The sequence below is a fragment of the Oenanthe melanoleuca genome, chromosome 26, assembly GCF_029582105.1.
Source record: "Oenanthe melanoleuca isolate GR-GAL-2019-014 chromosome 26, OMel1.0, whole genome shotgun sequence".
Taxonomy (NCBI): domain Eukaryota; kingdom Metazoa; phylum Chordata; class Aves; order Passeriformes; family Muscicapidae; genus Oenanthe; species Oenanthe melanoleuca.
In genome coordinates, this window is record NC_079359.1 from 1,202,571 (window position 1) to 1,215,247 (window position 12,677).

General features: G+C 50.8%; 1 protein-coding gene across 3 annotated transcripts in view; it reads left to right on the forward strand.

The window, feature by feature from the left end:
* SRGAP2 (SLIT-ROBO Rho GTPase activating protein 2) overlaps nucleotides 1-4,861 on the forward strand; it is a 93,271-nt gene extending 88,410 nt beyond the window's left edge. Inside the window, exons 21-22 of one of the 3 annotated variants that reach the window (XM_056511130.1) lie at nucleotides 29-356; nucleotides 4,457-4,861. In XM_056511130.1, the coding sequence (XP_056367105.1) occupies nucleotides 29-356; nucleotides 4,457-4,816 (688 nt within the window). In that variant the 3' untranslated portion in view covers nucleotides 4,817-4,861. Of the gene's footprint in view, nucleotides 1-28; nucleotides 357-4,357; nucleotides 4,379-4,456 lie in introns of those variants that run through there. The other 2 variants (XM_056511131.1, XM_056511132.1) reach the window with 2 other exon arrangements.
* The last annotated feature ends 7,816 nt before the right edge of the window (nucleotides 4,862-12,677 follow it).

Sequence of the window (12,677 nt, forward strand, 5' to 3'; positions counted from 1 at the left end):
TTGACTTGTTTTGCTTTTGTGACTGAAGGCAAAGAAAGAAACCAGAGTCAGGCAGCATCAGAAGAGCGTTCCGCCAAAGTGACGGCCACGGCCTAGGTAGTTCCCTGGCAGAACCAGCCTCCCCCGGAGCCATAGCCGGTTCCAGGCCCTCATCTCAGCCCATTATGAGCCAGAGCCTTCCCAAGGAGCTCCCAGACAAATGCTCCATCAGTGGCCACGGCAGCCTCAACTCCATCAGCCGGCACTCGTCGCTCAAGAGCAGGATGGACAGCCCGCAGCTGCGCAAGGCGGTGACGGCCGGGCGCTCCAAGAGCTTCAACAGCCACCGGCCCCTGGACCCCGAGGTCATTGCCCAGGTGAGCACAGCTCCTGGGGGCTCACAGGGTGTGGGACCCCGAGGTCATTGCCCAGGTGAGAGCAGCTCCTGGGGGCTCACAGGGTGTGGGACCCCGAGGTCATTGCCCAGGTGAGGGCAGCTCCTGGGGGGCTCACAGGGTGTGGGACCCCGAGGTCATTGCCCAGGTGAGCACAGCTCCTGGGGGGCTCACAGGGTGTGGGACCCTGAGCTCATTGCCCAGGTGAGCACAGCTCCTGGGCTGGGCTCACAGGGTGTGGGACCCCGAGGTCATTGCCCAGGTGAGCAAAGCTCCTGGGGGGCTCACAGGGTGTGGGAGCCCGAGGTCATTGCTCAGGTGAGCAAAGCTCCTGGGGCTGGGGGCTCACAGGGTGTGGGAGCCCAAGGTCATTGCCCAGGTGAGCAAAGCTCCTGGGGGGCTCACAGGGTGTGGGACCCCGAGGTCATTGCCCAGGTGAGGGCAGCTCCTGGGGCTGGGCTGGGCTGGGGGCTCACAGGGTGTGGGACCCCGAGGTCATTGCCCAGGTGAGCACAGCTCCTGGGGCTGGGGGCTCACAGGATGTGGGACCCTGAGCTCATTGCCCAGGTGAGGGCAGCTCCTGGGGCTGGGCTGGGGGCTCACAGGGTGTGGCACCCCGAGGTCATTGCCCAGGTGAGAGCAGCTCCTGGGGCTGGGCTGGGCTCACAGGGTGTGGGACCCTGAGCTCATTGCTCAGGTGAGGGCAGCTCCTGCTGGGGGCTCACAGGGCCTGGGGTGCTGCTGTGCTTCTGAAAGCAAAACCACTTAGAGAGGTCAGAAGTAAAATTCAGTAGGGAAAATAAGAGAGGAAAATAAAATACAAGCAGTAGTACAAAAGAAAAATCAGAGTCAAGATACAGCCTTGACACCCTGCTGGTTAGGGTGGTGGTAGCAGTCCAGATGAAGTGATTCCTGTAGAAATCCTGGCAGTGATCCTGGTAGCTCTTGCCCTCTGGAATCCAGTGGCAAAGGCTGCTCTGGTGTTCCAAATCTCAGTTTTTCTCTGGGTAGGAAAGGCTTGGCTCCTCCCCTGGCTGGAGCATCTCCCAGTGGGATGATGGAATTTTATCAGTCATGCACTGGGACTCACTGGCCATTAACAGGAGATATCTCCTGGAGGGAGGATGGGCTGTGGGAAGACAAAGAACACTGCTGGTTTTTAACAGCTGCCCATTAGCAGAGGATATCTCCACAGAGATAAGAATCACTGCCCCACCTGGCTGGAACACACACCTTTGGGCACATCTTTACATTGTAACCTAGGATGGGTACAAAATCTGAGTTCATTTTAATCCCGTGTCTGTTCTCCAGGAGGGGAGGGCAGCTCTGGGTGGGGACAGGCTCTGGGAGCTGGGCTTGGCCAGTCTGGGGAGGAGAAGGCTGAGGGGGGACCCCACTCATCCATACAGATCTCCCCAAGGAATGTCAGGATGCTGCCAGGCTCTGTCCAGCCTCAGGACAAGGAGCCATAGATCAGAACAGAAAGTTCCAACATGAGGAAGAGTTTCTGTCCATGAGGGTAGCAGGGCCTGGACCTGCTGCCCAGGGAGCTCCTGGAGTTCCCTCCCTGCAGCCACCCCAAACCCCCCTGGACATGTCCCTGTGTCACCCCCAGGTGACCCTGCCTGGACAGTGGGTTGGACTCCAGAGATCCCTTCCAGCCCCAGGCATTCTGTGACTGTCTCAGTGCAAAATTAACTTTAATTAAGGACACAGCCCCAGTCTGGGCTTTCATCCCCTCTGTGCAGGGCACTGAGGCTGCTTTCCTAAGGGAAGATAAACACTCAGGTCCTTCCTCTATAAAGACTTGGCCCTGTTTGTTACCCAGAATTTAATCTCAGCACTAAAAACACCCATTTCAGAAAGTGACACAGATTCCAAAGCAGAGAATTAAACAATCATAACCTCAAGACATGAGAGAAACGCAGTATTTATTGTGGATTTAACACTCCTGGTGTGCATGGGAAGCACATGGAGCAGCACAGCCCCAGTGAGAGCAGGCTGCTTTTACTGTGCAGGGCTCCAGTGGCATCCTCGTGTTCCTGCAGGCTCAGAGTGTGACCAGAAACCAGCTCTGAACATAACCCTGCTGCATTTCAGGAGTTTGGTATTTACACAAGGGCCTCGAAGCAGGGCTGGCTCCAAAAGATGTGGAGTTACAGATTTCCCTCTTCCACCAGGGCCCTTCCCAGGTGGATGTGGCTGCATTTCTCTGTCCCCCGTGCATGGGTCAGGCTGAAGCCAAGGAATGCTCCAGGCTCGGGTTACAAAGCCCAGCAGGTTCCCGAGGAGCTGAGGGGAAGTACACAAAAATTAAACGTGATTTTATTGACAGAACAGCAACTCCACCTAATAGATAAGGGGCATATTAAAATCTGATGGGTTTAATGCGGAGGGGAATTTGTATTTTGCCATTTTTGAGTACCTAGAGCCCATTTGTTGCAGTGGAAATGCAGTGTGCAGCTCCTGTTGTCTTTGTGGTTCCCTGTCCTGCCGAGGCTTAGGTTGATACAAATCAGATTCTTTGTTTTTTCAGTTAGGCTCTGGCTGAAGTTGTTCTGTCTCCTCTCCCTGCCAGAACCTTCACTCCATTGTTTCACTGGAGAAGAGTCTGGGGACAAAAAAAAAAGAGGATAGGAAAAGAAATAAAAAAGAGGAGGGAGAGAAACCCAAGCTGTGTTAAATCAGTGTTTTTCTCTGTAGTATCTGCTCAAACACCATGCAATAACCATCTTACATATTTCCCCAGCTTCATAAGGAAAATCTGCCTGGCCTCAAGATAGAGTGGGAGGTGTCAGATTTCAGATTTCTGCCTCTGCTTTCTTCCACCATTCCTTGAGTGATTTACCTTCCCCACCCCCTGAAAAAGCTCTGAGGAAGCTGGAAAGCTGCAGCCAAAAGTGTGAGTCACAGGCAGGCTGAGCTCTCCTGCTCCCCAGGGACTCTGTGCACCACTGGGCTCTCCAGCACAACGTGTAGGTCCTGAGACAAAACCCCCGTGCTTTTAGCTCCAAAATTCTCTTTATTTTTAATAACTGTAGTACTTTTTAAGAGAAAAGAGAAGGGCCAGTTTTGGTTTCTGCACGTGCTTCTGACATCTTCTGTGTTTTCTAAAATTCTGAGTCCTGTGAAATACATTTCTGGGAACAGCTCAGCAGGAAAACCAATGAGGCAGCAAGAGCCCACGAGGGTTTCAGCATTCAGTGTGTGGCCCATCAGGCAGTGTCTGAGCCATCAGTGCTCCCTTCAGGAATTCACTCTCCTGGATCTCAGTGCCAAATAAACTGCAAGAATGGGCACCAGTGCTTTGGTTTCTGTTCATGCTGTAATTTGGGGCTTTACTTTGAACTCTGGGCAGCATCAGGAGCAGTGAGGGCCAGATTAGCATCCAGGCAGTGCAAGCAATTATTTAGTGATCATTGGCTGCAGGATGTGGTGCCAACAGCACCCGAGCTTGGTGTGCTTAAAACATGTTCCTGTGAAAAACACAGTTCACTGTTCTGGGAGAATTCAAAGGTTTAATAAAGAGACAATAGGAGACATGCATAAAGCCAAGGGTTAAAACTGCTGGGTGCTTGGCATGCTGCCCAGAGCACCCCTGATTCAGGAACACCCCTTTAAACACCTTTAACAGTCCATCCATTTGTTACACACTCACAGACCTTCATGCACAGTCAGCTGTTTCTGGGAGCTGTTTAGCACGGCCACTCCTTGGGTTCACCTTTTTAGAGCATGTGTGTTTCTTGGCTTGTGGTTTTATTCTTCTCCTCATCCCTTTTAATTTGGGTGGTGGTCCAGTCAGTGTGTGTTGATAATTGTCTTGTCAGGGGTCCCCATCACATGTTCACGGGCTGTTATCTTTGATTAAACAGGTAGTTAGACATAAGTTTTTAGAGATAGTATGCTCAAACTTTTACTATTACCCAAGACTATATCCATATAGAAATGCTATTTTAACATTATAAATATATATATATATATAGCATTGATCCAATACTTGCAAAGAGCCAACAAATGTAGTCACAACGCTGCAGCAATGTGTGGCTGTGCCCTCACCGAGCTGCCGTGTGCTGTTCCCGCAGGACATCGAGGCCACCATGAACTCGGCGCTGAACGAGCTGCGGGAGCTGGAGCGGCAGAGCAGCGCCAAGCACGCGCCCGACGTGGTGCTGGACACGCTGGAGCCCCTCAAGCCGGCGGCGCCCACCTCGGAGCCCTCCAGCCCCCTGCACGCGCAGCTGCTGCGGGAGGCCGAGGCGCCGTTCCAGCGCAGCGCCAGCGCCGCCGGCGACATCCCCTGCGCCCTGCGGCCGCTCAAGGCCAAGGCGCCGCCGCTGAAGCCGCCGGCCACGCGCCCCAAGCCGGCCCTGTTCCCCAAGGGCGCCGCCCCCAGCGCCCCCTCGGCCGCCCAGCAGCCCCCGGACAAGCCCTGCACTGTCTGATCCTCCTGAAGGGAGCTCCAGCGCGCTGGGAATTCAATAACAAACCCTCCTGAGCGGCCGCAGCCGCGCCCCAGGACATCCTGCCGGGCTGGGGCGGCCAGGCCCAGAGGCACCGTGAGCTGGGGATGAGCTGCACTTGGCTGCCCACGCCTCCCCGGGCTCTTGGGCAGCTGGAAGGAACATTGGTGGTGTCCTGTTCTGGGATACTGGTGTAGTGACTTCTGTATTCTGACAATAGGATAGATTTTAGTCTGTTGCATGTTTTGGTGCCACTGGTTACGTGGAGCTTGGACATGCCTATTTCTTGTGCATTATTATTATTATTATTATAATTATTATTATTATTATTCCGTCGCCCGATGGTGCCACGGTGGTCAAGGGTCTGTCTCGACTTCCATCACATCCTCTGGTTTTGTTTGTTTGCTCCCCGTTCCTCCCCCCTTTGGCCATCCAGCCTCATGCTTTTGTTGTCATGGAAAAATAGTTTACTCTGGAACACTCGTAGATTTTGTGGAGTTCTACGTAAGATGTGTCTGTGCTGATATAAACAAACACGTTCCTGAGGTCTGGGAGCACAAGGAAGAGCCCAGTTGTTGCTTATGGACAATCTTCACTGGTTTCCCCCTTTGCTCTCCCATATTTAAAAGCAGCTTTATTGCTTCCAGTGTCATTTTCAGCCCGTGGGCTCTGATGTGGTGTTTGCTTTCGGGAGACTGAATGTAAAAAAAACCAGAACAAAACAAAAGAGATAATTCTGGAAAGAAGCATCCTCTGCTGGGAGCCCATCCCCATCCCTCTGCTGGTTTGCCCATTGCTCAGGACAGATCCTGACCCCCATCCCAGCGCCAAGCACTGTAAAAACTTCTCAAAAACTTCTCTCAGGAGTTCTCAAGCTCCCTGCCTTGTCCCTGTCTGCTCCTCTGGGGCTGCCCTGGGGATCTCTGCTCTTATAGAGCAGTGCAGGAGCTGCTGGGGCAGGGGTGTGACAGCACAGTGGCCTCTGGAGTGGCTTCCCTGCAGGACTGACCTGTGAATGAATGAATGAATGAATTCTTTGCTATTATTTGTATTTATCCGTAGCCAGCAGCATCCATGGACTCTTTTGTACTCCCCTGGGAATTCTCTGCAGTGCCCACATTTATTTAATTTCATAATTAAAAGGCTTGTGCCACTTAGCAGTGGAGCCTGGCTGACCCCCAGCTCTCCTTGTTCCTCAGCTTTTCCAGGATTTCAAACGAGCTGCACATCTTAGGCTTCCATCAGATCAGCAATTCAGGACAAGGGAAGAAAAGTCATTTTGAAGCTGAGTTTCCTTTCAGTTTGCGGTTTCCTGGTGACTGCAAAGTCAGTTTAATTGGCACTTAAGAAAGAAGAAACCAAGAAGAGTTGCTGAAATGTCCTTTTCTGTGCATTTAGGATGTTGGGAAAACGGAGCAGGGTCTTCTGCAGCCCTGCCCGTGCCCACACGCACAACCCCTCTCTGCAGAAGCAATCCATCCATAATTAATGACTTCCCAAAAAGCTTCCTCTGGCCCTGGGTTAAGGACATGCAGGACTGGGGAGCCCTGGTGAGGTTTTGGTGAGAACACTCCTCGTTTCCTCCCTGCTGGGCTGCCAGGAGCTGGGACCCCACGGTACGAGTGTCACTGTCCTGCCTCAGCAGCTGCCACCAGCCACCTCCTCTCAGGTTCTGATGGACTTCCACCACCAAGGAACCACTTGTTCTTTTGGGGAAACAAAAAAACATAAATAGAATTATTAAACTTGTGATTTTTTGCTCAGGCAGAACTTTCTGGCATTTCCTTTTTAGTAAGAATTTTTGGGTTTTTTTTTAATTTCCTTCCTCTTTGTTTTTTTTATTTGTTGGTCTCAAATGACCAAAGTTATCTGTGTCAAGAGCAGGATCTCTGTAAATTGAATTTGCCTCATTTTAATGCCTTATTTTCTTTCTATATTTTTATGCCTAGCATTCAATATTCCTCAGAATCAAGTGTTCAGCCACGCACAACACATTGGAGGAGCTGCTCTTCTCCAGCTTCAAGGTCTGAAGGGTGGAATGAGATGGAAACAAAAAAAAAAAAAATCAAAAAAAAAAAAGACTTCAGGTTACTGTAACAGCAACTGTCTGTATCTGAATTATTACTGTGCTTCTCTAGCATCCACAGCTCTGGGACAATCCTGCTGGTGCTTGGCAGGATCACCTGGATATGGAGCAACTCAACTGGAATTCTGGTGTGCACTGTGATTGACACAAGCAATAGGACAGGATGGAGCTCGTCCTTCCTCTTCTCACACACTGGGGGGATGAAACAAGAAAATCACAAAGTAATGGCAAAAAAAAGGAGATTTTCAGCTTGTCCTCCTCACAAGGCTGAGAGGATTTTGGCACAAGTGTTCTGTGAGCAGCCACTGCTGGGAAGGTGGGAAGGAGGAACTGGAAATGTTTCCTCTCTGCAGAACCAGGAGTGGACAGTGGTTGGCTTGGGGAGGTACCAAGGTCACTCCACATCTTCATATCCTGAAAATATTTTAGCTCTTCCACAGAAATCCTCTTTTCATGACTTTTCCTGTAAGGTCTGTGTCAAATATAAAGACAAAAGAAGTGTTTGATAACTGGAATTATGTCTGTCTGTTGGATAGTGCTTTGTATGAACCTTGTTCATCAGGTGTTGGATTGAAATAATCCAAAGCAAAAAAAAAAACAAAAAAAAAAAAAAACAAAACTTTTAGAATGAAACACAGTTTTAGGTGATCAATCTGAATGGTTTCTGAAGCTCAGACCTTTTCTGGGTTGTTTCCCTAGTTGGGAATGGAGCAGTGTGCTTTAACCATTGCTTAATTTCTGCCTCTCTGAGGTCATCCAAAGTTTATGAATTGTAAATTTGTCCTTCATGTCTGAGCAGTGGGACACGATCAAACCCTCTCACTTTATCTGTGCTGGGTATTTTATTGCAATGAAAATGAGTAAATAATTAGAGTGCACTGTGACAGCAGAACAAAAAAAAAAAAAAAAAAAAAAAAAAGTTGTTGTATATGTCTGTATTTTGATACCTGTTCAAAAGGAGTCTTTGGGTTTCCTGTGCTGAATACCTCATGTGTTGGGTTTTGGGAGTTTTTGTTGATTTTTTTTTTTTCTTTTTAATTTTTTTTTCTTTTTTAAGGCAAGATCATTCTTGCACACAAGTAGGTTAAGATAACCAAGTTCTCATAAATTTATTTACTGAATCAAAACACTTCAGCTTGGCAAGAAATCCCATCTGTTGTAGTTCCCCACCTTGAACTGGGAAGAGCTCCAGCAATACTGGGACAGGAGAAGTTCACTGCAGGTGGAGTTTGCTGCCTTATTTCTCTTCTTCTCTGTGTCAAAAACCTCACATTCAGTGGAGCATGCTGTAGGTTTGGGGATTTATGGAGATTTGGGTGATGTTCTTCTGGAAAAAATGTCATCTCTGGTTCTCAGCACTTCAGATCCTTCCTGGGGACGTGGACTGGGAGACTGGAACCCTCCCTTGGTGTGGAGGGGACACTGCAGGAGTGCTGCTGTCAGTGAGGGATCAGAATGATGGAAACATGTCCCAGAAATCCCCCTGGGGACAGCTGGGTGGGTTCCACGGGAGGCTGAGCTCAGCCCCTTGTCCAGCACATCCCCATCAGGTGGGAGGGGGGGGAAGGAGGAGCCCCTGTGCCCCAGAGTACAAACACACTGAACTCACTGTGAGCCACAGGGCAGGGAATGCTCCAAAAACTGCTCCAAAAACTCCAAAACCACAGGAGAACAGAGCACTTCCATCACTTGTGCATCAGAACAGAAAATTGAGTTTAACAAGCCAGGGATTTATTTATTTTGAGATTTTTAGCTTTCATTAAAATAACCAGCCCTTTTTTTGGGCTTTTCTGGCCTTGGCTGATGCCCCACAAACCCAGCTGGGGACACAGAGCTGTTCCTGGAGTGGGCTGTGGCACAGGAGGTGGAAAGGGGGGAACGTCCTTCCCCAGGGACACTCCCAGCTCTGAGGAGCACCAAGCACTTCAGGGACTGAACTTTGGGGTTTGAGCTCTTCCCACATCAGCTCTCTGTGTCTCTGTGTCTGTGTGACAACCTGGTACTTGAAAATAAGAAATAAAAGCAGAAATACTTGACCCTCTGCCTGGTGCCTGCCCCGGCTGTGTCACGCACAACTGGTTCTGCCCACCAGAAAACAGCTGGATTCTGTTCCAGGCTCAGTTCTAGCAGCAAACATCCATTTTGGTGGCTCTAGAGATGCCAAAACAGCAGTTCAAGGCCTGGAAAATGTAAGGGTTTTGTTGTTTGTTTGTTTTTTTTTTTTTTCCCTGTTAAATTTTGTGCTTCCTCTAAGGTAGTTTGGGCTGAAAGTGTTTTTCAGTGATGGGCCAAAAGGAGGTGAAGGTGGAGAGAGGGCAGAAACCTTCCTGCTGTGCTAATACTTGATGTGCCAAGCTTCACACAGGTGAACACTCAGTTTGCAGTGGGAATTGTGGGTGGGCCCATCCTTCTGAGGCACTGTATAACTTCACTCCTGGACTTCACCAGCCTTTCCTCCAGATGTGAGAACAGCCCAAACCCAGGGCTTGGACTCGTGAGGTGCCAAACTGCAGCAGCAATACTTGGGAGCAGCAGCTTCTCAGCCCAGCTCGATGTAGCTCAAACAGGGCAATTGCTGAAATCCAGCTCTGGTTTCCCAGGTCCTGCTGCAAGGCAGGAAATTTGGGTTTCAGAGTGTAGGAATTGTGGTTTTCTGTCTGAACCTGGGGTTGTCAGCAGCAGTTGTTTCATGGTGGGATGGAATGTTCTTGCTAAAACAAGTTTCCACTGTTCCATGTCTTCTACACCAATATATATATGGTGTATATATAAAACTGTGTAAAATTGTACTTTGTACATAGAACTCTGTACAATATGGAGGTACAGCCTTTTTGGTTTTGTTTTTCCCCCCTTTTGGTACAGTATTGTACAGTATTAGGAGTCGATGTGTTGGAAGTGTTGAATCCATACTGGGGCAACAAAATGTATCCATTGTCATTAGCAATAGTTTTGGAGAAATAAATGTTTTGGGTATGGTGGAAACACTGACCTGAGGGTGCTGGTGTGTGATGTGCTGGGTTTGAGAGGGACAGAGGGGGAGCATGGCCTGGGGGCCTCTGGGAGCTCAGGAATTGTTGGAGGGGCTGGTGAGTGGGTGAGGAAGGACCTGCAGGAGCTCACGGTGCCATCCTGGGCACGGGGACACTGATGGCAGCAGGGCAGGCACAGAGAGAAGGGGCACACCACGGATGTGGAGAGCAGGGCTGGATGGGATTTTGGGCAGGAATTGTTCCCTGGGAGGGTGGCAGCCCTTGGCACAGGTGCCCAGATGAGCTGGGGCTGCCCTGGGTCCCTGGCAGTGTCCCAGGCCAGGCTGGAGCAGCCTGGGATAGTGGAAGGTGCCATGGAATGAGACTAAACCCCTTTTCCAACCCAAACCATTCTTTCTGTGACCCCACAGATTCCGTGTTCCCCCACCCTGGGCTCGCACGCACCAGGATTCCCCAGGGCAAACACTCCCTGGCAGTGACCTGATTTAAAAATGCTTAATCTTCATCATTTTCCTGCAGAGGATGGGCCCCCAACTGTCTCAGGAAAGAGGATTTAAGATTGAGATTAAGGATTGGATCATTATTATTATCATTACCAGCTTTTCCCCATCTCTTTTTTCCATTGACCTTTTTCAGAGTGTGGAGGGGGAACATGGCAGGGCTTTGTCATTTTGGCTTTTCTTAAATTCAAAGGAATTACTTCCAGTGAGGTTTGATGTTTAACTGAGGCATTTTGCCCCCCTGTCCCTGGGGTGAGCATCCCTGTGCTCCCTGTCCCACATCTGTAGGGCACAGCTGGAAGCTTTGACTCCAAAATCACAGCAGCCCCTGTGGCACCAGCTGGGCACCCTGGTGGAGGCTTTTTGTTTTTAAAACATGAACTAGGAGTCAGAGAGCAATGGGGTGGCACAGATAGCAATGGATTGTTGATCTTCCCTTGGTCACTGCCCAACAGAAGATGCTGTGATTATCTCTTAAACCCCCATGAAATCACAGGTGGGTCTGACCCTCCCTCACAAACCCCATTATCCCATTTTTAACAAAACACCACCGTGCTGAGTGCTGGGAGGGTTCAGCTCTCAGGTTTGGCACAGTGACATCGTGGGGACACCACTGGGCTCGTGGGATTCTCAGCTTTTCTGCACACAGAGCTCGTGCTTGTCCTTCATTCTTCGGGCTTTGCTGCCACCAGCTGGAACAATTAATTCTTGTCACAAATCGCTTTCAGGGCTGGGTTTTTTCTCTCCCAGATGCTCTCTCCCACCACACCAGGGCTTATCCTCTGTGGCCACATCCAATCCTGGGGTTCAGATGGGATTGAGGAGTCAGCTGTGAGGAAAAACCTCCTGATGGGGCAACCAGGGAGAGGAAATGAGCTGGGAATTCTAAAATTATAGCAGAAGAAAGGATAAGGGGGCTGGAAGAAGCCAGGCAGGTATGGGGGGTGAGTTCCCAGCCATGGGCTTGGCAGCAGTGTGGGGACAGAGTGATGCTCCTGTTTTAAGGACACAGCCAGCACAGGCACAGAAAATAAAACTAGACTCGATTTCAAGAAGTCACCCTGGCCCTTTCTCTTCCTGTCAGCTGAGCTGCAGCAGAATGACTTCAATCAAAGTGAGTTTAGGTTTCGTGTGGTTAAACGGATGTCACTGAGACTCTTCCCAGCCCGGGCATCCCTGGATAGCCCCAGGGAGGGGCCAGGCTGTCCCTCCCTCAGCCCTCCAGAGGCTTCTCCAGGCACCTCACCCGTGGCTGGGAAAATGAAGCTCAGCAGGAATTAAGGAACTAATTAGGGGTGGAGTTAGTGTGCAGGCTGGTGGGGTGGTGTCCATGTTTGGATCCCCCACACGTTGATGAACTCTCAGACCTTTGGAGGTTTTAGACACATCCACACCAGCCTGGAATAATTCCTGATAGTGGGGCCCTGGTGCTTAGCTGGTCACAGGGGCAGGAGCAGCCTCACTCTGCCCTGTGCAGGCAGCAGAGTGCCCTGAATCCCATCCTGAATCCCACATCCTACATCCTACCCTGTCCCACATTACATATTCCATCCCTGCATCCTGTAATCCCATCCTATCCTGCATCCCATATCCTGCTCTGCATCCTGCATGTCACCTGTATCCCACACCCACACTGTCCTACACCTCACCCTGTACCCTCTTCTGCATCCTGAATCCCATCCTGCATCCCACATCCTGCTCTGCATCCTGAATGTCACCTGCAATCCACATCCCACCCTGTCCCACATCCCACCCTGTCCCACATTACACATTCCACCGTGCATCCTGCATCCCATCCCATCCTGCATCCCACATCCTGCTCTGCATCCTGCATCCCATCCCACATCCCAGTGTCCCACACCTCACCCTGCACCCTCCTCTGCATCCTGCAACCCATCCTGCATCTCGTATCCTGCTCTGCACCCTGAATGTCACCTGTATCCCATCCCATCCTGCATCTCGTATCCTGCTCTGCACCCTGCATGTCACCTGTACCCCATCCTACCCTGTCCCACCCCGCCAGGGACCCGCACAGCTCCGTGCCAGCCTTGCCAGGCGCTGCCGTGTCCGTGCCAGGGTCCGAGCACTGACCCTGTGCTGGCACAGGTAACAAGGGCTGGACACCGACCCTGGGCACGATCCTGACCCAGCTCTGCTGCCCAAATCCCCGGGCTCAGCACGTTCACCGCCCACCGGGGCCGGTCCGGAGCAGCGGCGGCGAGCCCGGGGATGGGCTCTGGGGCCGGGAAGTTTTTTCTCGAGCAGGA